Source organism: Panthera pardus, unplaced genomic scaffold, assembly GCF_024362965.1.
Source record: "Panthera pardus isolate Hobbes unplaced genomic scaffold, ASM2436296v1 HiC_scaffold_7, whole genome shotgun sequence".
Lineage (NCBI taxonomy): Eukaryota > Metazoa > Chordata > Mammalia > Carnivora > Felidae > Panthera > Panthera pardus.
In genome coordinates, this window is record NW_026527002.1 from 59,257,953 (window position 1) to 59,284,081 (window position 26,129).

The following is a 26,129-nucleotide window of genomic DNA, read 5'->3' on the forward strand; positions in this document are numbered from 1 at the left end:
GCTGCTCTAATCTTTTATATTTTGAAGATTTTTTTCATTCAACCTCTAATAAGAAAGGTTTCTTAAAATCTATCACTGTGATTGTGGTTTGTCATATTTTCCTTGTAGTTGTTGATCAATTTTTGTTTTACATATAGATTTATTTATAGTTTATATATTTAGAATTGTTCTATCTCCCTCAAGACATGAACATCTTATCCTTATGTATTGACTTATCCTTCCTATGCTTTTTATCTTAAAATTGTCTTAAAATTGTCAGGCAATTTATCTAAATTGTCTGAGATTAATAAAGGTATCTCCATATTCCTTTGGTTTATATTGCTTATAACTCCATTTATTTTTTTTTGTTACAAACTCTCCATAGCCTTATATTTTGAGTGTATATCTTATAAACAGCTTATATACAGTTGAATTTTCTTTTTTTAAGTTTATTTATTTTGTGAGAGAGAGAGAGAGAGAGAGAGAGAGAGAGCAAGTGGGGAAGGGCAGGGGGAGAAGGGAAAGAGAGAATCCCAAGCAGGCTGCACACTCAGTGCAGAGCCCAATGCAGGGCTCAATCCCACAAGTGTGAGATCCTGACCTGAACCAAAATCAGGAGTCGGATGCTTAACCAACTGAGGCAGCCACCCATGCACCCCTTGAATTTTCTTTTTCAGTAAGTCTGACAATACCTTTTAAGTGGAAAGTTTAATCTACACAGGTTCATTAAGGTTTTGATAGCTGGTCTTTTCTTTTTTTACCATCTTACTTTTGGAATTCTGTTTATCCACTTAAATATTCATCTATTTATGCATTTTTACCTTGTATCCTGTCTTGCCATTTTTTAGAAAACAGATGGAATCTTATTTTGTTGTGCCATTCTCTATAGCTTCAGAAGTTATGTACCCGTTTCCTATTCCTTCATTAGTTAACTTTAAAAGTTTCCAAGTATGCACAGCAAAGTCCTAACTCAACTAACTCCAGACAATTCAAGGGCCGTAAAGCACCTTACTTCTGATCATACCCCCTACAAATGTTCATACTGTGTTGCCCAACACCTTAGTCTATTTCTTTTTAACTGCATAAATAAGGCAGGCTATGACTGATTTATCCACAGTCCCCTGGTCTTTGCCTATGTGGAAATATTTTGCTTTTTCTTCGAAGGTTGTTTTCACAGGTAGACAATACTAAGTCGACCATTTTTTTTGTGCTTTTTCCTTCAAAACTTTGAATAGACTTTCTCCCTCTTCTGGTTTCCATTGTTGTTGATGAAGTCTGCTAGAGTAACCTAATTGTCGTAGTTTCTCTCTGGAGGCTCTAAGAAGACCTCTGTAGCATTTTAATTATTACCACAATGTGTCTATGACTGAATTTATTTGCTTATGTCCCTGTTTCAGTAGACGCTATGTTTTTTTTGTATCTGTGTGCTTATGTCTTTCATCTTTCAATTCGAGAAAATCTGCCATTATCTCCTCAAATACTACTTGCCTACCTTCCATTCTATATATTCTTTCCTCCTGGAATTCTAATTAGATGCAGGTTAAAACGAATTATTGTGTTTTTAAAACCCACTATCTACTTTTGATACTTTCCATCCCTATCCATTCTTTTAAATATTCTGGCTAATGTCTTCAGATTTAACTTGCAATGAACTCATTTGCCTTCTATCACTTGCAAATCTGTTACTGAACCTGTCTATATTTTAAGTTTCAAAAATTATATTTTCAATTCAAAAAATGCTGTTTGATTCTTTTTTGAGTATTTCTAGTCATTTATAGTCTCATGTAGTTTGATTTGTAAATCTGATTTTCATTATTTAAACACTACTTTTCTATAACTGAAAAACATTATATTTTTATAACTTTTTTATAACTGAAAAATTTACTGTATTTTCATAACTTACAATTTCCCCAGGTATCTAAAAAGCCATTATGACACTTCCTACTTATTTCCCATAGAATGGTTTATATCCCTCTGCATATGGTGAGTTTTTGTAATAATGAGCTCATACAAGATAAGGTTTATCTTATGCCACAGATATCATGGAGGTGAAAATGGAGTATTTCATCTAGACAAATGTGTGCCTACTTCTGACAGAAGTCAGCGAAGGCTCTAAATGTGGAATCACTTTAGCTACCTTCAAGGTGCCAGCTTAAAGTAAAACTCAGATTCAGCAGCCTCTCTCTCTCAGTGACTCCAGGCATAGTCTCCTGACCGACTGCTATTTGCCTCAGTGCAACCTCACACTCCATGCTTGCTGTTCACTTCTCCCCAGTCTGGGTTTTGTCCAATCTTGGTGAAGGAAAGACGAGAAAAGTTTCAGAAGTTTCCCTTAATTCACAGGAGTCTAGCAAGGCATTGAAAAGTATGTTTCATCTAGTGTCATTGTTTTCTAAGGGGACAGTGCTCCTACTGACTCCGGAACGGTAAGTTATAACACTGACAATTTTGATGAGAATGGTGGTCAATTAGAGAAGGGGTATACTGTTTAATCAAGTGATAAATAATAAAAGAAATGGAGTATGAGAAACAAATTCATGGGTGGAATACAGTAAGTCAGTCAAATGTGAGCTAGGGGCACCATAAATAAATATGAAATGTTAGGAAAAAAGAACTGATCAAGTTCCAGTTGCTGACTGAATAATGTTTTCAATTCAACTGAGGTTAAACCGGGTTCTTCATGAAAATGCCCACCGAATAGAATCCACACTAAGGATTTCACTCATAGCTCTAAATCAACTCTCCTGCTTCTCAGCTGTAGTTTTTCTTATAGCTACCTGATTTCACATATTTTATAGATCATAGATTGTACTACCTTCTTACTACACTGTAAGTCTTATTTATAAAGCACTCAAAAGCCAAGAATATTCCCTAGTTATACCAGAATTATGGAGAAAGTTTCCCAACATGAATAATATGAATCAACATAAATTTAACCAGAAAAAATATTACTGTGATATGGTAAACTTGTTCTTTTATACTATCTTCAAAATACAGCATGTGGGGAAAATGCGTTGATAGAACAGATTTTCAGCACCCACAGAACTATTCCCTTTCGTATCCCTCAAGCCTCCACTGTTGTTCAACTTTCAGTAGAGTTTCTGAAAGAATAAGTCTCCACATTTCAAATATTTCTATAAGATCTCATAAACAGATCAGAGATAAACTACTCAGCAAGGATCCGGGATCCTTGTGATCCGGGACCACACAAATTACATCAGGTTTTAAGAACAAGTGCAGGAGTATTTTAATGCCCTAGGAACAAATACTGCTCAGTTTTCTCATCTAATAAAGTGCTGAAAGGCTGACTGACATCCAAAATGCACAAACAATTGTTATTTGGTGTGGAGCCCTAAATCTTCAGAAGGGTTTGAGACTTTATAATAGTCTCAGATTAAACTGTAACTCACCATGGAGATCTTGGCTTATCCTTAACAACTGTGAAGTCAAAAACTCACAGGCACTTCATTTACTTAAAGATCTACTCACTGAGCACTTATTAGCCATTCTGGCACTGTGCTAAATTGTGTAGACAGAGCAGTGAACAATAAGAGACTAGTCTCTTCCTTCTAGAGCTTATTGTCCTTACTGACTACTAACTAAACTCTGAAATTATTCAGTCATATTTTTATTCATACTTTCATTTCTTGGGAGAATTTTTTTGTTTAACCAAAGCATACAGAAAGTCTGTTTTTCCAGACAGGTTTTCAAGCAATGGCCTCAGCTTCCTCAAAAAGAGCCACTAATGCAAATGATCTGGTATCCAGATGTGTATGTATGTACATGTGTGTGTATAGTGTGTGTGTGTGTGTGTGTGTGTGTGTGTGTGTGTGTGTGGTGTGTGTGTGTGGCTAATTTCCTCATGATTAAAGAAAGTCTCCTCTTTTAAACCCAGACAAGATTACCTAATTTTTACAGCACCTAACAAATGTATATGCACACTAGTAAAGCTCAGAAGGAAGCTAATGTCTGCTAGCCCAGAAATAAATTAGCATGCAGCTAACATCAGAGGAGCCAGAAACACTCACTACAAGTGTGAACACATATTTGATTGCAGGACTGTGTCTTTCCTAGGGCTGACCTTATAAATTAAACAGTGTAAATCTCAAGGAAGTGTTTTCTGAACATTTAGATTCACTGTGAACATTAGGATGCCCTTCAAATTAACATCTAACATTATTAGCCTATTGTTGGACATGAACTGCTTCATTACTGGTGACTGACAAAACACACACGCACTTAAACTAACACACGCTTTCAAAAAGAATGAGAGGAACTGTTTAGAATCCTGGGATGGGAAAAATAAAATGACTAGATTTTTGAACTAGTATACTGAGTCTACATACGGAAAAACACTTAAAAGGAGTCAATAAAGCTCTTTACTTTGATGCGTCTCTAAGCGCTATTGCAAGAAAACACCCACTGAGTGCCAAGTAACATCAGAACATGCTGTATTACCGGAATTGTGCTAAACTAATTCCTAGTCATATAACCAACTCTCAGTGTAAATGTTCCTTCTTCAAAGAGGCATTTCCTCATCTACCATATTGGGCTATGAGGTCATTCTCATCAAACACAGTGGCCTCTACTTCATCTGTCATGACACTCGTACTCACAATGATCTGTGAACGTCTTCCCTACTAAACTGTAAGTTCCCTGTGGGCATTGACTATGTTCATCTTGTTCTCTCCTTTATCATCAATGCCTGGCACAATGCACATTTCTGGAATTAATCAGTTAAGGAATGAATACAGAAATGAAATAAAGATACGTATCCTAAACCCGTCTTTAGAAAACACGAAAGATGAACTGGGAAGACTAACATTTATACAGAGAATAGGGTCGAAGTGAAAAAAAATGAACATATATCCTGTATCTCTGTTTACGAATCTGGAATAGCCAAAGTGGTTTTACCTGCTCCGAGGAGTGAGTGTACAGAAATCCAAAGTCACACCTATGACAATACGCTCACCTTCAGATTACGGTTTCTTTGTGAAACAAAGGTGTTGCTCAATGTTTTAAAGCCAGAAGGATGTCCAATCTCATTTGAAAAGAAAAATGAGCAACATGTTCTCAAGCGGATCATTTTCCAGTTGGAGTAGAGAAGAGAACATGTTATAATGGCACCTTTGATTTGGGAGCTCCTCCATCAAAAATTGTGGGATGTGGAGTCACTTAGCAAGGACAAATAAATGGGATTGTGGTAAATGAGTAAACTCATCAGCATTACCGTCATCACTGCAATTTTTAAAACACACTCAGTAAACGGTACAAAACAGGTATGAAGCAGAAGAGTAAATGGTCTGAAACAAGTAACCAAATTAGAATCTGTGCTTACCACATCTATAAATACATAACCTGCAGTTTTATGAACGATCTTTTATGTTCGCTCGTCCTGTAACTTCCCCAAGTCACTGCAATCATTCCCAATGATTCTTGGATCAGCCCTCTGGATTCTTCCTATCATTCTGTTAATATCCTCCCCCGCCCCCGCCCCGCTATGGCTTACCTGTAGTGTCGGGAAATCTCTTCTTCCACCTGGGTAATGAAATCGCATTTGGTACATGAGTGTTCTTTGCTTTCCTTGACGGCTGGCTGCCCATCCGATCCTTGCAGATGATTGGCTTCCTGTTTGACATCTGATGCTTGGGACTCATGCACACTCTCGTAATGGAAGAGGAGCACATCTACATCAGGGGTGGAGAACGAGCACTGGTGGCACTGGTGTTTGACTCTTGAGCTTCCAGCCGCCCCAGGAGACAAGTGCAAAAGCAAGAGTGCACAGTGGGAACAATTACTTTTTCTACATGCAAATGGATAAGTAATTTCTCCAAGGTGCTTTTCTGGGCTGCAAAGGCCTCTGGGACAGAATGGACAGTGTTTAATGGTACACTTATGAATGTTATGGAGCTGCTGATAGTGACGGAGAAGCGGCCCCACTATAATTACATCGGGGCCATGGCTTTTGGAGTATCTAAAGTCGCAGAACTGACAATTGTAGCTGGTCACCATGTTATCCTCTGCTCCCTTGCTGGAGAAATCCTTCTTTTTAGCCCCACTAGAGCCCTTGTCTGCCTTGGTCATTGGTTCCCCTTCTGCACTTTTGGCTAGATCATTCTGATTAATGACAGAGCCCCTGGAAAGCTTATCATTCAGTTCTGGATTAAGGCAGCCTGACTGCGCTCCTCCGTGCTGTTTGCCGTAATGTTCTAACAGTTTAAGTGAGCTAGAGGACTCACAGCTGAAACTACAGAATTTACACCAGTAGTAACTGGTGGCCTCTGTACCATTTTGTCTCGAGGAATCGAGGGGCTTGATGGGCACCGAGTAGCCAACAGGAGTGTCATCTCCTGCCTTGACTGTGATCTTGTCCTGCCACTTTCCCAAGTCTCCAGAATCGCCAGATCGAAGTGCAGGGATGGATTTGTTAGAGTTTTTCTCTGAAGGTTTTGCACCCTCAGAGGAGGGGAGAGAAGCTTTTATTTTGTTCGGGTGAGTCTGAAGAAAATGTTGTTCTAGTTCAGTTGAGGAGTTGCCCATGTAAGTGAAATTGCAGAATTTACAGCGGAAGTACTTGGTGTTTCCTTGGCAATCCGGTGTTTTCCGTCCAATGCCAATGAACGTTCCACCTGAAGTGACCTGGTATGGAAGAGATGGATGTTACTTTAAAGGTGTCATTACTTCAGTGCTCTCTGTAGGAGGGAGGAGGGGGCACTGCCAAGTATTCCACATCAAAAAATACAATAGTACTTCTGCTTATTATGAAATCACTTGAATAATCAGCGCCAAAGAAATGCACTCTTCATTTCTCAATAGCTGCTCTTTTGAGAGGCTCATTATGCTAAACATTTTTGGCCAAGGCAACAGTCAAAGATAAGTAATAAGAGTACTATAACTAATTCAATGGATTTAATATTTTTTTTAAAAAAAGCCAAGAAAACAATTTTCATGTAAGTAGGTTTTACTACTGCCTCCCTGTAACCACATGCTTGCAGAAGCATCCAAATCACAGGGGATTTCTTTTCCTGAAGTTAAGGGCTGCTGTCAAAACCGGAGGCAGTTGCTTAGAGATTGCTCAATGCAGATGTTCTCCAAGGAAATCCTTGTTCAGTTCCTAGAGCGATGAGGCTTTGGGCAAAGACGAAGCCTCCCTTTCGGGTAAAATGAAGGTGCTAACATGACCACACAAAATGGCTGGTAATTAAAAGCCCAAGCAGGCACTATTAGACTAAAAATGAAGTTAAGGCAGTGGACTTGAAGTCTTAGTGAAGAAGGTCTAATGTAAAGAGTTTAAAATGTTTCCCAATCTAGGATAAAGGAAAAGTAGAAAATCTTCCAGGGCCTCATTTGATCAAAGCTCAGTCCCACTGGATCAAGGCTCTGTCTCAGTGGGTCAAGGGGATGTTCAAAGGCCAAAACAAAATAATCCCACTACAGAAATGATCACAGCTCTTCTTCCTATCTCAAGTTGTAAAACTTACAGCATTAGGGCAATGAAGGCATTCAAAGGCCACTATACATAAAGTCCTTCCTCAGTGGGCACTGCAACAGGCAGCTTAAGCAAGCGCCACCACTGAGCAGACAAAACTCCTGGTTTAAAACAGAGTTTTTGATAGAAATCCTCCAAAAAGGAAGAGATCTCCTCTTCTGACTATCGGAGAATTTCTGAATTTTTCTAGCTACCAGATGTAACAGATTAAGCACGTGACATAATCATGTTCTGCCTTCTTCACCAGCTGCTCAAAAATGACATGTGCGATCACTGCTCATATCCAAATCACTCTAGGAGAAAGGTCTCAAGCATCTCAAAATCATTTAAGAGCTTCTACTTAATATGCAAATAACATTCCCTTAGCACATTGAGAGACACGCTTATACCTCTACTGTACAGGACTCAGACCATAGTCCATGCTTCGACTTAAAGACAGGTTGTGAGCTTGATCAAATTACCTTGTCCGGCCAAGAGCTGGCTTATCTGGGGCAACCTCCACTTTATTTCCAGTATTAGAGTTCTAGGAAGTGTGCATGAACACAGAAACAGCTCAACCCTTACTATACATTAAGATAATAATTTACAAACATCTCTCACAGCCTGTAACCCAAGGATGACAATGTATCACTTTTGGTGATGTCCACATCCCCCATGGCAAGCACACAGACTTCAGTCTGTCAACAATAGCAGATCATCATCTGACCAGAGGGAAGAATGGGGCACCCTCCCAGCCAGCAGCCTGGCAATCAGCAGTGCGAGAGATGTCAAAGCCAGACCACAGGAGGATACAGTCTATTCGCCTTTCTAACCTAGCACTTCAGGGACCAGAACAACTAAAATATGCCCTGAGATGTAACGATATTACAAAATCCCTCCATCTATAACCCAGTTCACTGGAGGTGAGGAGAAACCTTAATTTCAGAAACAAAGCATTTAAATGTGATTCCATCAACTCTGGTACTTTGTGCAGGAAATTCAACTTGAATCAAAGGGGGCAAATTGAGAAGTATGCCATTCTCCTCTAATGCGAGTGAAAAAGCCAGTATGCAAAAATTTTCTTGGTTTAGTTACCAGCTTTTAGTTTCAAAGCTGTCGATCTTCCTGATATAAAGTATCTGTAATTTCTGCTTGTAGAAAGGGATTCCTGAGAAATCATGACACATTATCACTATTTCTTTGATTTTGCAATCTTCAAGTCTCATATGCCACGTCTACACTGGAAGGGCTGAACTTCTATAAAGTCCTAAGAAATCCCGAAACATAGGAATCTGAAGTGCATCAAAATTATTATTAAGCATCACAACACCCCTTCCAGTATTTGACAACTTTAAAAGTCAGAAAATCCAGACTAAAAATGACTACTATCAGGTGCATAGACCATGAAAGAAAGGCCATTCAGTAAACAAACAAAACCAAAACTGCCAGTAAAGCATTCTGGCTTAGGACTAATTAACTTGCTATGCAAACCACATTAAATCTTTTAAGTTGGTGGCATTTGTGTGTCTACAAGTTGTGTTTTTTTACCCAGGGAAAACCAGCCAGCTCCATTATTTAAGATTATTATGTAAGATACTCTTTTGGGGCACCCAGGTGGCTCAGTCGGTTGAGGTCACCATCTCACACTTCGAGGGCTCAAGCCCTGAGTCAGGCTCTATACTGACAGCACGGAGCCTGGAGCCTGTTTTGGATTCTGTGTCTCCTTCTCTCTCTGCCCCTCCTCTACTCTCTCTCTCTCAAAAATAAATAAACATTAAAAAATTTTTTAAGGATCATTATGTAAGATACTCTTTTACAAACCACCCAAGCAGGCAAACAAAAACACAAGGATCTCATTTAACGATAAAAACAATAATAATGACACTGACATAGGTTATCTATTTGCCTTCTTGGTAAATAGCCACTAAATCATATTAGTTTTTATATTACTTAAAGCTAATATAACATTAGAATTAAATATTTTATATAATATAAAAGCTAACTTTGGGAAACATTGTTACTTAGTGTTCTATTCCTCTTCTCTTTCAAAAAGACCTGAAGGCTACACTTGTGGACATTTTTATACTTTCTTTGTAAGAGATGTACATTTAAGTCATGGTCAAATAAACTGATTCATATCATTTAAATGCCATTCTAAAATAAAACATAATTTATTATTTTAGGAGACCTTACCTAAGACTACTGACCATATTCACTGTATTTTCATGACCTCCAAATGTTAACTTAAAACAACTGTTTCCTAGATTAAACAAAAATACACAGCAATAACAGTTATACAAAGCAAGTATTTGCAGCAACAGTGTGTTGAATCTTATTGCCAGGAAAGAGCACCACACATTCAGAGAATTATTTCAAACTTTTCAAATGGCTGAACCCAGCAAGGAGTAGAAAAAAGGTTACCATTCCCTAGCTATGACTCTACTAAAAGAGAGATCACAAGCAGAATAAAGAGTGTAAGTTATAATTATAACCCGTTAATCCAGCAGCTCCTTTGACACGGATATCCGTATTTTAGAATTTCTATTAAACTGTAAATTCCGTTTGGACCAAAAATTACACCTATTCATTCATGTAATTAGTAGCTATTGAGTACTTAGTTTGTGCCGATCTCTGTAACTGATGATAGAGTACAACAGTGAGCAAGCTAGGCCACCTCTCTGCCTTTAAACTACTGCATTTGAAGATCAAGATTTGTAGATGAAATTCTTTATTCATTTGTATTCATATTACTTGGATTTGCTTGCTCCCAAGGGAAGTTCTATAACATAAGTCTCTGCAAAGATACATTATTGAACCTCCTGGCACCTCAGTTTCCTCACCTTTCTGGATATCAATGTACACACCTTGCTATCTTGCAGGATTGTTGTGAGGATCAACTGAGAGAATGTACCTGAAACTGATTTGCAAACTGAAGATCAGTACCGTCCAAAAGAACTTTCTGAGATGCTGGAAATGTTCTGCAGTCTACCCTGTCTCTACCATGGCCACGAACCACGTGTGGCTACTAAACACTTGAAACAGGGCTAGTGCAACCCAAGAACTGATTTAAGTAATTTTTATTAACTTTTCACTAATTTAAATTAACTGAAATGTAAATAGGCACATGTAGCTAGTGAATGCCATGTTAGCACAGTCTACAGTACTCGTCACATGAATGGGATTATTATTTAATAAAATGAACTACCTAATTTAATTGCTCGTGCTAAGCGGATGAAAAGACTACATAGTGGGAAAATGGTGAAGTCATTCCATGACAAATTCATAAACTTGTCAATCGTAGTATTCTTAGCTGTAAATGAAGAGGTAGGATTCTGTTGTTACTAAGCACATGTTTCTGTTTATAGTCCTTCTTGGACTGAAGGAATAATATTTTATTCATCTTTGGACGCAAGCAAGGGCTCAATATATTTGGGTTGAATGGAGTCATTATGGGAGATGTGAGCATAGATGGAAATCCCCCCCCCCCCCAAGGCCCCTGAGTTACCTGGGATAAAAAAAAAAAAGTGATTGTAATTCACACACCTCTCCCCCACCGTTGACTCAACCTGACATATTTGGGCTTCTTCAAAAAACTGAACAAAATGTATCATCACCCAAAAACAAATGACTAGGGAGCCATTTGCTTATGAGTTACAGTTTAGAAACAACCAACTTATCTGTGAAGGCATGAAAAAGAACAGATTTGAAGTTTCTTTTCACTGAATAAGGACTAGGATGGCTTTTTATTCCATTTTTAAGTTAGTTTTAAAAACTATTCCTTCCATGTAGTATGTTTCATTGGCCTTTGTTTATAATTTATTTACATATGTCTTTTCACAAAAATGTTTCACTGTTGAACTTAAAAACATAAAAGGCTGGCTTTTTTTCAAAGACTTTAACCTTAATTAATTTATTTCCTTCTAATAATATGGAATAAAAACTGGTAAGAATGATACCTAAGAAAATATGTCAAAGGAAAAGATTTTTTGAAGCCTCAAGAACTCCCAAAATGACACTTCAGCACACGTACTTATTGTCAGTGGAACAAAAAGAGGTGTTTGAACTAAACACAAACTCTTCCTCAGATGTGGTTCACTTTCAAGTACTATAATTGATAGCAACAGAGACAATTAGGAGGGTACTAATTTAAGGGGACTTGAGGTTATGGGCTGTTAGTCAAAAAAGTAAAACCTTCACTTAATAAAAAGCTAAGTTGTTAAAAATCACTGTTCAAATACTGAAGTTACAAAGAGCTTGAAGAAATCTGTCAGGGCCGATCTTGGCCGAAAATAGCTATAGTCGGAATGAATGTGTTAATCTACATAGGCAGCATTTCTGCCTTGGAGAGTGCTTCAGAAAGCACCGTGCAGCATGGGGGGTGCTGCAGTCTCTGGGAGAGACTACATGCTTAAACATTCCAACAACAAATCGAATTAGATGGCGACTCTCTTAGCCCCCCGCCATCACATCCTATTCCTGCTGCTCCTGGTTGTCCCTGCCGTAATGCCAATAAACACCCTTCTTAAAAATAAGGAACAAATCCAAACAGTTTTTTGAATTATAAGAGCCAACCATATTTTTTGTGGGGGGATAACCAAAACTCAACTTGATTTTAAGTGTAAAACACGGCATATTTTAAATTATGCACATTTTTGGGACGCCTGGGTGGCTCAGTCCGTTAAGGATCCGACTTCAGCTCAGGTCATGATCTCATGGTTTGTGAGTTCGAGCCCTGCGTCGGGCTCTGTGCTGACAGCTCAGAGCCTGGGGCTTGCTTCGGATTCTGTGTCTCCCTCTCTCTCTGCCCGTCCCCTGCTCTCGCTCTGTCTCAAAAATAAAAAAATAATAATAAACATTTTAATTAAATTATGCACATTTTTATTATCAGCTTTTGGATTACAGCCATCAAGAGTCCACCCCTACTGGTTTTCCTACATCACTCAGCATAATAAACTGAACTAAGTCTCTATGATTATTTGGTATTTGGGCTGACAGAATACCAATCAATCTTAAAGTCAGTCTCAACAATTTAGAAAAACATTTTTTTACAAGGAAAAATGCCAAACAAGACAGAAAATGTAATGCAGGTGAATTATAAGGCTGGGGGCATTATCCACAGAACTAACCCCTCTCCTGCATCTGACCTACCTGTGCCACCGGCTCTTAATGGAGATAAATAAGAATCGGGTATTTGTGCTAAAGAGCGTCTTAAATGGGAAGACAGAGTGGCGACACCGTGGAACATCCTTCCTCTAGGGAAGGGTGCTTTGTTGCATGCCTCCTGTGTGCCGAACACAGATGACACACACAGAAGTGACAGGGTCCAAAACCCCACGTGTCTGTGGGCTGCTGCAGAGAGTTCACAAGGAAATAAATGACAAGGACGGTAGAGCGCATGTGCTTCCGCTGGGAGAGGAACCCAGTTCCGTGACAACACAGAGGAAGAGGACCCAAGCAACAGGGCCAGGTCAGCTTCTGGAAGGAGAAACTGAGCGGGGGACACAGAGTTGCCACTTGAGATGAGCCTCAAAGGCAGTGATTGTGGAAAGGCTCTTCAGGTGCAGGAAACAAAGTGAGTCCAGTGTGAATGGCAGTGAAAAGGTGCAAGCTGTTCTAGGGAAATGTGAAGGGAGACTGGGGGATGAGAGAAGATTTGGAGAATGGTGGAGAGACTGGAGAGTTTAATTATGTAAGTATAATTAAAATGATACACCTTTTCTAGAAAGTAGACCTATACTTCCTACAAAATGTAGGATGATGGATCTCTAAACAGAATTTTTAAAAATTAATTAAAGGAGGGAGGAAGGGAAGGAGGAGAGAAGGCAGAAGGAGGGAGAAAAGAGAGAAAGGAAAAGGAGAGGAGGGATGGAGGAAGGTATGGGGTTGAGGCAAGAGCTGAAGAGAAAGGAAAAGAAGAGAACAGAAGGTATCTGAAAGAGACAAGAAGTAACTAGGAAACCACTAAGAATCTACTAAGTAAACATGAAGGGTGGGGGCCGTATAAGCATCAGGCGGGGAAGACCAGAGCAAACTACTCCATTGTTTGGGGGGAGATACACATCAGAAAGAAATCCAGGGTAACTGTGGTATTTCCAGCCCCACCAATTTGGAAATGCGAGTACATTAGAAAGGGCGGGCGGTGGGGGGACCATTAGGGAAGAAGCTAACAACTTTAACTTTAGGCAGGTTGACTTCGAGATGCCAGTGCAGCCTCCCATCAGCTGGAAAAACAGGTCTTAGAACAAACCACTGTTTATTATAAGATCCCCAAATATGTTAGTGGACTCATGAAAGAATTCAGGTGTTCTTCAGGCTGACAGGCTGACATCAGTGAGTCATCTAAGTATTAAAGGGGGGCTGCAAGAGGAGAAGTATTTCTCAAGTCCCTCCCTGTGGCCCCACCCCTCACTTTCAGAATGTAGGGAGACCACAGGGCTCTGAGCTCGTTTGGGGTGTGGAGTACATGCACATGAGACACTCTGAAGACACTCTGGTGTCTTCTGTGCCTCACACCCGTTCCTGTACTTACTCGCGAGCAAAGAATAAAACTTTAATTACACAGCAATAGAGAACATAAATGGGAGCTGGATGCATCTCCATAATATTTAACCTTCATAGATAAACCAACTCCTGGATTGTGCCTAGTAACCAGAAGAGAAGAATACAACTCTCTGGCCATATATTAAATCACAAATCTCTAAACCAAAGTCCTCCAAATGAGGGGAATATAAAACAAATCTAATACATGGATAAAATGTTGCTTCATTTGGGGATAAAGCATTGCACCCTTGATTGATTAAATCAAAATCTGGCCCTTCCTCGCTCTATCGGAACTAGCTTCTGTAGCAAAAATACCAGTGGAAATGAATCACAGTAATTTAAAAAAAAAGGCAAATCAGCAACGCTAATTTTCTTTTCAATGATTTCAATTATGAGTCTACTAAGTTCAAATAAGGCAGCATTACACTGCATGAACTGGATAAGAGACAATCTCAAAAAAAAAATCACTGAAGTCCCCAAATTCAATGTGATTCCCAGAGGATGCATCAAAGAGCCCTGGTGTACCAGTCTTGTATCTCCTCCCTTACATGCAGTTGGCTTCTCTTCCTTGCGTTTGTAGTTGAAGTCAACTCAGTCTTGTATTTGAGAAGTTCCTGTTATAGTGGTTGTGAAGAAGGTTTCGGCAGCCTGTGTACCCTGGCTTACATCCCATTTACCCTACTTACACAACTGTGTGATTTTGGACAGGTTACTTGAATTCCTCTATGCCTACTTTCATTCTTAAAAAAAAAAAATGGACATAATAGTGATGTCTACATAAGGGTTTTTATGAAGATAAGTTAATTAATCCACATAAAGAGCTTAGATCTACATATGCATGAAAGAAACCCTTAATCAATTGTTAGCTATTGTCAGAAGTGAATCCAAAATTGGAAGACAACCCGAAAGATACGAACAATTTTGATTATATAAGTTATTGGTGAGAAAAGTATGAATCAAATTAAAATACAGAAAAATAAATTTTACATCTGACTTCCAATTTAACTAAAGCCATGATCTTCTCTGATATTCTGAAAATTCCTAACACTTACTTCAAACTAAACCATATGATGAAGAATTCAAGAGGTCTATGGTCTAATTTAGATTCTCGGAAACAGACTTCATGCAACCCGTCCCTCCAAACTTTCTTGGGGTTGGGCACTACTTATGAATCCGTGTTTCCAAACAGCTCCATGTATGCCGTAATTCCAATGACCCAAGAAACAAAATGCACTGACTGACCTGCTGACTTGATATGGTTAGCAGATTTGAGGATCATTTTTTTTCTTAATTTTTTAAAACATTTTTTATTAAGAGTTGAATAATGCTAAATTTGATTAGATGCACTAATAACCATGGATTTCTTCTTCTCAACATTCTGCCTAGAGAGAAATACTGATATTTAAGAAAGTGATACACGTTCTTTAAATGATAGCAAGAAAACTGAAAATCAAGGAGAGATTGACATTCCTCATACTGACTCTCTTGCAACAAAGCCACATGGAGATTTAACCAACATGCAGGTGAAAGGATTAGTGAAGACAGTCAAACTACTCTACCCCCCTCCCTGGGAAGCTACACTATCCAGCTCGGCCATCTTGATGAGGAAAATAACCTGGCAAATGCCAGAACTTTACTTTGCTTGATGGCCCTAGGGTGAGCATATGTTTTATTTTGCACACTTTATTACATGTTAAAGAGGCACAGACCTGAAAACAAGTATGGGTTCATATGACAAACATTCTGTACTCTATAGACAGTCTGAAGTGATTAAAGTCTCATTCACCAGTTGTTCTAAAGTGCAATTGTCCTCAACTCAGAAAAACAAAGAAACAGAACCTGCTAAGATCTACCACTTCCCTCCTACTCCAGATCAAAGGAAACTCCACGGCAAAAAATAAATATTTGGAAGCAAAATTCAAGAAAAGTCAAAATAAACCAAAATGAAATTAATGTTCTCGGAATTTTTTTTTTTCCCCAGACCAAGCTGTTAACCCCCTGTTCAAATCAATGTACTGCCATATGTTAAGGGTCTATAAAGCTCATAGAGTTAAATATGTTGAAAACACAAATACAAAGGATGACTTCCTATCTCTAAAATCTGTTCTTCCTGCTTCTAACATGACATATTGTGCAACTCTGATAAAAATATTTACAGAACAGAAATGTAGTGCTCCTAGCTCAGACACAAGACAGTAACTGGTAAGTTAATAGTGAGATTTTTCTATTAACCTTAAAATTTCATTAAAGGCCAAAATAAATTTAATAGCTGGAATCCTGTAGCTCCCTTCTGGGAGTCTTGAATAATGCAGAATAACAGAAAAGGTACACTAATAAGGAAAGGCAACATGTACCTTGTGAGCATTTATAAACTTGGGATAGCTTCAACACTTTCCCGTGGGAAGCACATCTTGACAGGACTCCGACGTTTATAACCTGATCTAAGGACTAAGAGCTCCCCCATAAAGATGACGCAAATGCCCTAATGCACAGCACATTAAGCCCTAATGAAACAGCAAAGTCGATGTTTAACAACTTCGGCCTCCATTCAGCGATGGTTTAAATATAAGCATAATAAAGCAGATTACAAAGAAAGAAGCTGTAATTACTTTTTGAAGAACTCAATCTCTTGTCCTATTATGGTCTATATGTGAGCCTCAAAGGCTGAATACAGGTAGTAAAAATTACAGGAAGGGCTTACCAATCATGTTACATCCATTATTTTAAAAAAATTTAGGCATAACAATTGATAAAACCCAGGTTACATTTAAAAATTAAGAAACTGGGGCGCCTGGGTGGCTCAGTCGGTTAAGCGTCCGACTTCAGCTCAGGTCACGATCTCACGGTCCGTGAGTTCGAGCCCCGCGTCGGGCTCTGGGCTGATGGCTCAGAGCCTGGAGCCTGCTTCCCATTCTGTGTCTCCCTCTCTCTCTGCCCCTCCCCCGTTCATGCTCTGTCTCTCTCTGTCTCAAAAATAAATAAACTTTAAAAAAAAAAAATTTTTTTTTTAAATAATAAAAATTAAGAAACTAACATCCCAATCGAGTCAAATAGCTCTAAGCTAGCCATTATATCTTTCCTTGTTTTTCTTGGTAAAGAACTGGCATGTCTTCTGATCTCAGGGCTGGGCATGCTACCTCAACGTACGACATATGACGGGGAGGATCTGAATTCAACACTCAGGGAAGACTGTCCTAGTTTCATGATATGGCCATTTAAGGTGGCCTCCATTACCCAACTGGGGCTCTATTATCCAACTGGAACTCCATTATCCAACTGGGGCTCTATCTAACTCTGCAGTATAAAGAAACATTGTTATTTGGTGCTATTTTTAAAGGAATATAGGATTCTTTGACTTCCCTATTTGTAATAAAATTTACACTGAAGTGAATACTTGTCAGTACGAGCATGTCTAAACTTCAGTTATTCCCACAAATACATGTCAAATAATCTGAACTTGGAACTGGAAATCTTAACATTTGTTTAAATTATTTCTTTTTCCCAATGGTATATCTTATGTTTGCAGTTGAGTCAGTTCAAATTATTTAAAATCATCCGTGTCAAACTATAATACAGATCAAAGCCACAGAGTTCTTATGTCCTGTACTTCTGGCTTTTTTTTTTTTTTTTTTTTTTTTTTTGCCTAAAATGTCATAAATCTATCATTAACCACCAACTGTCCTGAATGTTTAAAAAAAAAAAGGCCAGTTTAATTGAAAAAGATTAATGAATTGGTCATTCGTTACATTTATTATTAGCTTACATTACAGATTTATATAAACAATTCCTGAAATAGAATGATTACTCGTCTGTGACACTCATATTTACCAACATCTTTTTATCAGAATACACACACAGCCATTAACTTACTACAAATGTCTGACAGAACCGTGTTAAAGAAATTCTACAGTCAGCATTTTATCCTGCACAGCTTTTAGTCCCCACACAGTTCCAGAGCCAAGGAAAGAAGGCCCTCAAACGGCATTTCAGCACACAAACCCTTGCGGGTAAAAAGGGGAATTTCGGATGTGCTTTTATTCAGTTTATGCATACAGGGAAGCCGCTCAATACTTATTTCAGCATAAAAGTACTAATAAGTTACTCATCTTCGGACACATTTCTGCATCAACATCTGGCATGTGCAGAGTCCTCAAGATCAGCATTTGGCCTAAAAGTGTATTTAGTGTTCTATTCCTACGCTGAAAAAAGTTAACTCTCTTTAGACTTGCTTCTAAATCCAATCGTTTCTTTGAAATAATCATCTGCTTTTCCCACAGATTGCTTTTTTCTATTTTTAGCCATATTATTTCTCTGGAAAAAAAAAATTGATCTTAACAGGATTATCTCCCTGGATGCTATTTCCTACCCCTTTCTGTCTTCTTTACTGGGTGCTTCTGCAGCACTTAGTAGACAGCATAGTTTAGGATCAGCTGTTTTATTTCTCCTTCTATTAGTTCAAACTCGGAGAGCTCACACATCTGTTTTATTTCTAACATCACTGCCCAGGAAAAGTGTCCAGCTCATTCTACCCAAACATAAACTTTACTATAAATAACTAAGAACCTAACAAATAACTGTTTGGGGGAAATGGAAGTGTGTTTAAAAATCTGAATTCTTCTAAACCATCGGCCTTTAGTAATCTTCATGTTAGAGCCTTCCTGACAGCCCAGATCAGCTGCCTTCAGAACTTGTCCCCAGAGTGAACAAACTGAAACTCCTGCCGGAAATCCAGGTATTAACATCATATTACTTGCTAATTATAAAACACCAGTTCACATACTGACATTATTCACTTCTAACCCTTTTATCTAAAACACGTATTTGCTTTCCAATCATGGTTTGACAGCAGAGTGTATCTGACATAAGACAGTGAAATGATCTTTAATAAGACAGCAGTTCAAAGCATGCGGCTTTCATGCATAATAACTATGTTGGCTTAATTTGCTGCTCCACAGAAATAATTCTATTTGTGGAAATTCACAAAGTAGGATGGAATTTTTAAGAGAGCTCTACAAAGATGAAACTGGCTTTTTAAGAGTTCTTCCTATCTCCCTTTGAAAGTGATAAGATTGCTGTTCTGACATTTTTAAAGGCTTGGGAAATTTCTCCTCTGATTCTTTTTTACAAGTACTGCAAACTAAGTTCACTACCTGTTACTTAGAATTCCTTTGCCTGCCTTTCTTAATTGGCACTAGGTCCATAAAGAGGTCTACAGCCAATGTGCTAGAGCTATTGGGTTGATCAAAATGACTCATATTTTAAGGGAATTAGGAGGTCAGATAAGTATGATGTAATTTCATTAGTTCTCTGGTACTTCTTCTAATCATTCCTAAAGAAGGTTAATATTAAACCTAATATGTTTTGAAATCCTCTGGCCGCATAATACAATAAAAAACTACAGATGGTAACAGAAACGAATACACTTTCTCAAGCTGACCATGAGTACTGACTAGGCTAAAATTGCTTTAAATGAAATGAATACATTTCTTTAGCGTCAGTTCTGCCTTTCATTCTATTTGAAATGGTAGATTTTTTTTTCCATTTCACATATGCCATAAACTAAAGACAGAAGAGTAGATCAAAAAGGTATGCCAGTTTTAATAAAGGCAGAAATCTAAATTACTGCTAAATGCTTTCATAAATTACTATTTTCCTTAAATGCGGAAAGGAATGCTTTACTGGCCTGCACCAAGGTCATTCTGGTGTCCCTACTGCTTACAATCACATTGACTTCTTTATAATCAATGTAAACTTTTATTTCCAAATTTTCATTTGCAATTAGGTTGCTTTTTCTGGAGTATATCTCTGTAACTGTCCGTATGACCCAAACCGAGTCCAAGTTGACGCCAGGCCGAGTATAAAATTAAATCCTAATGCAAGACACAGGCAAGATCCTCACTGAAGCAAAGACTATAGCAAAAGATTTCTAATCTAAGATTAGAACAAACCATATACTACTATCACGTGGAACTATAAAGATGAGTGCCATTTTTGGGAAGACTGTGAAAACACCGAATTACCACGAAATATTTCTAGAAATACGAAGCCTACCTCATCCCGTGAAAAGGCTTTTCCCAACCTAATAGAGATATTGGGACTATTTTCCATGAGAAGAGATTAAAGACCCCTCTGAATTCACATTTGGATAAAATGGCTGTGGAGTGTGTCCATCCTCCCGCTGAATCTAGCAGGCTACCCCTTTGGTTCCGGGAACCTGATTTTACCATGCGTGCAAGAATTCACACTTCATTACCAGGAACCTTTTCTGTATAAAGAGAGAACAACACAAAGCACAAACCTGTACATCATAGGTCCCATTTAGTAAAACAGGCCTTGAAGAATTGATGTCCTGCAGCACACCAGAAAGCACGGAACGGTTGACCTTCTGGAAGTCTTTGGAATGGCTGAACTGCACCATGTTATGAAGGGCCAAGATTTTGCTGTCCAGCTCAGCATCCTGCCTGGTGCGGTTATGCAGTCCTAAGTGATACTTTCGGAAGTGCTTAATCAGATCTGTGGGGTCATTGCCATAGTAACCATATCCACAGATATTGCATTTAAAGTCCTGAAGCTCTGGAGACAGAGGTGCCGGGTCTGGGTTGTCATTTACCAGTAAGTCGGTTTTGGATTTATTCAGTCTTACACCCCCATCTGAAGGCACTTGTGGGTTTTTGGAGGCCACTGAAACTGGGCTTGAGCCTTGACAATTGGCTTGACTACTCTGCGCCTGCCCTGTTTCCTCCGTGGCCTTTGGTGACATCTTATGATCTTCCTTCGTCTCCAATGAGTCCCCTGCTGGGGTGCAGGCCGTATCTTGAGGGTCATCTGCCTCTGCTCGTTGAGGAGACTTCAAGGGCTCACAGACTCCCCCCACAGCTGGAGATGAGAAAGCCAACATATTTCTATCTGTCACCTCATCATGTGGATGCGAGGGAAGGTTTCCTCCTTTACTGGGGCTTTCATAATTGAAGCCAGCCTTCTCACTCAGGCTGGAGCTTTTGGGGCCCTTCTTGCTGCTAGAGGATGAATCTTGGCCATGCAAGCGATGTTCCTCCTTATTATTCAGTTCTGCAGCATCACTCTGATCTGTATTTTCTGACATCTGATCTGCAGAAAATTCTTTGTTCTTTCCAGACACCTTGCTTTCTGTACCTATAGGCTCCAGGGTCTGGCCCTCGCCTTCGCTAACAACGTTTCTCAGAGGGGGGTTCTTTTTCCGGACCATATCTGTAAAAATGCAAGGGAAAAGGAAATGCGAGGTTATTTGAAAGTTGCAGAGATGCAACCTAATATAGAACATTTTACTTATTCTTACTTGAGGCTTTTTTAAGGTGCATACAAAAATCTTCCTCTAGGGAAAAAAAAATGTTTGAAAAATAGCAAAAAAAAAAAAAAAAAAAAAAACCCACCTGAGACTAAAGCAAATATTTACATTTAGAATTATTTTTGTCATAGAGTGGCTCATTTGCTATTTTTAAATGGTTTTATGAATACCAAAATATTTATTGTCATTGATAGCTCTATCTTTCCTACTATTCTTGTTTGCCAATGATATTTTTTGCTCACTTTCTTCAGGTACAGTTGATGCTGTATACATGCTTATTTGTAAACCTTATATATTATGTATAATATATACACATGCTATGTTTATGAAATATATATGCATTTATGTTTACAGAATATATATTACACGTTGATTTATATGCTATGTATATAAACAACATAAATTGGAATTCAATATGGTTACATACTGTGCAACCAAGCTATAAATGTAATTTCAACCAAAATATCCTCATAGTCAAAAGACAGAAACAGCATGTTATAAACAAAGTGAAAACTGCCCTATTACTTTCAGGAATGGAGGGTAACAAATGTCTCATCTCTGTCCTACCGATAAATTTCTTTAAGCCCCAATTGGAGAGCTTGCCTGAAAGTTAGGAGGAAACCCTGGTCCATATCAGAGTGACCAGGTTGCTTTTACTAGGACTCTATGTAGCATGATGGGGAAGCTAACTAAGTCCTGGATTCTTAGCACAACCAGGTGGAAACAGTACCAATTTCACCATCAGGAGCACGCTGGAGATGGACTAAAGTAAAATATTAAACTGAATCATATGACGCTGTCATTTGGTAGCTTGGAATGGCCAACTATCAGCACCCTCCCCAAGGTTCACCTTCACATGCTGCCTCGACTGTGCCTTTCAAGTTAGTGCCAACAAGGAGAATGGTCAAAATAAGAATACTGTGACAAATTCCCCTACTGGAGTCTAATGAATCAGAACTTCAGTATGAGGAGATAAGAAACAATTTGTGGTGTGTCCATAAAAAAATGCAGCAACTAAGGCTAGTCCAGAACCGAGCTTCATGGCTTATGTACCCTTAATCTCCCAGCCAAAACACTGCAAATGCCGTCAGTTGTCACCCCAAATGTCCCGTAGGAAAGTCCACCTGTGACTGACTAATAAGACAAGTCCTCTTTACTAGCTGACTTTGCCACAGGGGCAGATTTAACAGAGTTAGTTACACCATGATTATCCAACATGTCCTGAGAAAATCCAAATTAATAACACGTTTTAGTCATTCTCATCTGTAATTTCTCACAAGTGCTGAGGAGCCACACTGGCTTTGGACATATATGGATGTACCTTCATTTCTGAAGAGCTGGTCAAGCAAATGTGTATAATATGAATCACTGAGCCAAGTTAATGCCCTGGTTGACTATAAAGAATCATTTGCAAGGGGAAAATTCACTTTACAAAAATAATGTCAAAAAATATTAACTGCACTAAAGAAAGTATACTCTTCTTTTTAGTACAACAATAACATGAGTCAACAAATATGCACAGAATCTGTATATGTTCCTCCTGGAACAACAACAACAACAAAAACATTGATAGGATGAAGGACTGAAGTTTCAAGTACCACTGATGGTCATGAAGCCATGTAAACCTGCCTGGCCAAGGCAGGGAGCAGGGAGTGAGTCTTCACCTTGGTGTCATTATCATTGGGTCTTAAAATAAACTAAGCTAGGTAACCACTGCTTATTAAAAAAAAAAAAATGGAACACTAGTCAGCCTATTTTTATTTATCTATTTATTTATCTATTTTAAGATTTTTTTCCCAGTAATCTCCCCATCCAACATGGGGCTCAAACACACGATCTCGAGATCAAGAGTTGCACACTCCACTGACTGAGCCAGCCAGGCGCCTCTAACGTATTTATTTTTTAATGTTTGCATGTTCATGTCTTATTGGTTGATGCCAACACTTTAAGAGACCCCTAGTCCTCTGTCAAAAGTGACAGAATTTGGGAACTTGAACCAACACATGGAAGAGTGGAGGGCAATTTTACTGGTAGTCAACAAAAGGAAAACTAAACATGAAAAAAAATAATAATAAAAAGGAAGTTTAAGAAACCAGTTATTATTTAAACAAGATCTGAATTTTAAAAAAATGCTGTTCTTATCGTGGCCTAAAGAAAAAGACATCCTAGTTTATAGAGTATCAGCCATTACTACACATACAAATGTAATGATTCGCTATAGCATCTCTTGCCTTTCCCTCCAGAATTTCGTGTTTGTTTTTTCCATTACACATAAAAGTCTTTAGGAACTATTGCAATTTAATCTTTTCTTGGACAAATACTGAACCACCATATCATTTGTATTTTAAGATCATCTTCTTAATGGAAATAAAACCTAACAGTAATGCACCCCAATGAAATAAATAAGGTTACACAGAAAAACAGAAATCTATATGAAAGGCAGGATTCATAACGAAATGAATATGAAATAACCAAATTCGTTAAGATTTTCTTTCCATTAAAATGAAGAGAAAATGGTTTCTGTCCATATATTAATGTCAAGGTGATTAGAAAAACAGCAACATTTTACAGAGCAAGGAACTAAGATAAAATACTTAACAGTGAATAGATATAAGTATGTTAATATGAAAAAATTTCACTTGTTTTGCAAAACAAAAAAAAATTAGACCCTGTTGATTTATTGTTATCATGAAGAAAAGTAATAGGTCATAGTTTAAAAACTACTGAACCAGCAATTACAGTAACTAAGAGAAAAAATGATTTAATTAAATTTTCATCCTTTCAAATTTCAGTTCCCTCTTCCACCAAGAACAGAACTTTGGAACCCATATGACTCACTGACTCCTCATGCTGAACACAGCCCTTAAAAATATACATCACAAATAATGTTAAACTGCTAAAACTTCAAAGAAGTATCAGAAAGGTCATTTGTGTTTTCTTTTTTGTTGTGGGTGGAAGGGGCATGTTCTTTTTAGTTTCTTTAAAAAAAATAATCATGGTTAATTTAGTTGACTATACTTTGAAGTAGTTATAGAAAAATAATTTTTTACTGGAATTATATCACCATAACTTTTGAGAATGACATATTATGTAAATATAAGCACATTTGCAATACTTCTAAGTGAAAGAAACTCCCCTAACAAGTCATAAGTTAGATATCGTAAGACTATAGCCACCCTCAAGTTATTATCTTTAAGAGACATAACAGATTGCATGATGTTTTACTGCGTGCCAAGAACTTTTCCAGTTAACATTTTCACTTGAAAAAATAGATCACATACTTGTAAAATCATACCCAGCATTGACTTCATAAGGCATGTGGCTTTAGAGTGCTTTCTACAATTATTAATTCTATTAGTCAACTAGCAGGAGGCTAATGCAATTGTCTTAGAAGATGCTCGGAAGACACAGAAGACATTTTGAGAGCTGATCTGTACATCTGCAAAACAAAACAAAAAATATTTTCCTTCCTAAATGATGTAAATAGGCTTTAATGTATCACACCTAAAATACATTTATATGCCAGCACCACACGCTGCTTGACAGATACCTAATAAATGCATGAGCAAACCTTGAGCAAGATCTTCCCTCCCCTGGGTTTTAATAAAGCAGCAGGAGAAGAAGGAGCGTGATATAAAAGATTACAGAAGTCATTTTCACAAAAGACTGAGATGTACAATTTAACCTCAAAACTCCCGAAGGCTAAGGACCAGAATACTTACCTACGCTGGGGTGGGGATAAATGCTCTCGGTTAGTAAACATGGAGGGGAAATGCTTCTGCAAAAGATATAAAGTGTATCTACTGATATTGTACAGTCACAGCTGAAGACAAGAAGTTGTACCCATTGCCAATGTCTTCCAAACTCATAGTAGCAGTGCACACCAAGTGGCCGAGAAAGGAGTCCCTGCAATGCCATCGAGAACTGAGATCTACGTAAGCCTTCCGAACCAACAGTTACAGAAACATGACACGCTAGAACACATGCCATCTTTTTAGCTATTTTTAGTAATCTTTTATTTTTGCTCTTGATATAGAAGTTCATAAAGTCATGATGAACCATCATTATACCATCATCTTTATTATCTAAGTGAAATTATTGAGGCAGATATTATAGTAATGGTTATAAAATAATTAGAGAAAGAAAGAAAAGAAAAGAAAAGAAAAGAAAAGAAAAGAAAAGAAAAGAAAAGAAAAGAAAAAGAAGGAAGGAAGGAAGGAAGATAATCACATCAAGGAGTGTTCTGGCAACTTTATTTTAAACCTCTTCATTCAACTATGTAGTAATATCCCTCATACTGACTACCAAAAGTAGTTCAAAATGCCAGTTTACAGTAGGCCTGCTATAAACGACCATTTAGATAATCTGGGGCTAAAGTGAACTGGATAAGGAGGCACTGAAGAATTTAAGAGCTACAAGACTGAAAATTGCTAACTCCTCTCTATTTAATTGTGAGATTAAAAGCTCACCTATGGGCTAGGGAGTAGGTGAGGTGGAAATGGTGAGCATGCCCACCTTCACATCATTCTCCACCTACGCAAATACACGTACACTCCTCCAACAGCAGATATAACATGAAAATATATTTTGTGTCAAGATATTTAAGTGGGTTAAAACATGTTTAGCTTCCTAAAAATGTACTATTTGTAGTTTCATCTCTGAGATGTAAGACATTCCATTTGCAAAAATCCCTATTTCTATTATTATTTCCTCCTAAATTAAAACAAATCTAAAGGCTTTCTTTGTATTTTTTTAAAAAATTGTTTTAAATGTTTATTCATTTTTGAGAGAGATAGAGACAGAGCGCAAGCAGGGGTA

The 26,129-nt window shown here is 38.0% G+C and overlaps 1 protein-coding gene across 6 annotated transcripts in view; it reads right to left on the reverse strand.

The window, feature by feature from the left end:
- TRPS1 (transcriptional repressor GATA binding 1) overlaps nucleotides 1-26,129 on the reverse strand; it is a 254,080-nt gene that overhangs the window by 184,942 nt on the left and 43,009 nt on the right. For 3 of the 6 annotated variants that reach the window (XM_053896376.1, XM_019459995.2, XM_053896378.1), the window contains exons 2-3: nucleotides 20,286-21,214; nucleotides 5,489-6,618 (exon numbers count right to left, since the gene is read on the reverse strand). In XM_053896376.1, the coding sequence (XP_053752351.1) occupies nucleotides 5,489-6,618; nucleotides 20,286-21,212 (2,057 nt within the window). In that variant the 5' untranslated portion in view covers nucleotides 21,213-21,214. Of the gene's footprint in view, nucleotides 1-5,488; nucleotides 6,619-20,285; nucleotides 21,215-24,592; nucleotides 24,751-26,129 lie in introns of all 6 variants that reach the window. The other 3 variants (XM_053896374.1, XM_019459993.2, XM_053896375.1) reach the window with 2 other exon arrangements.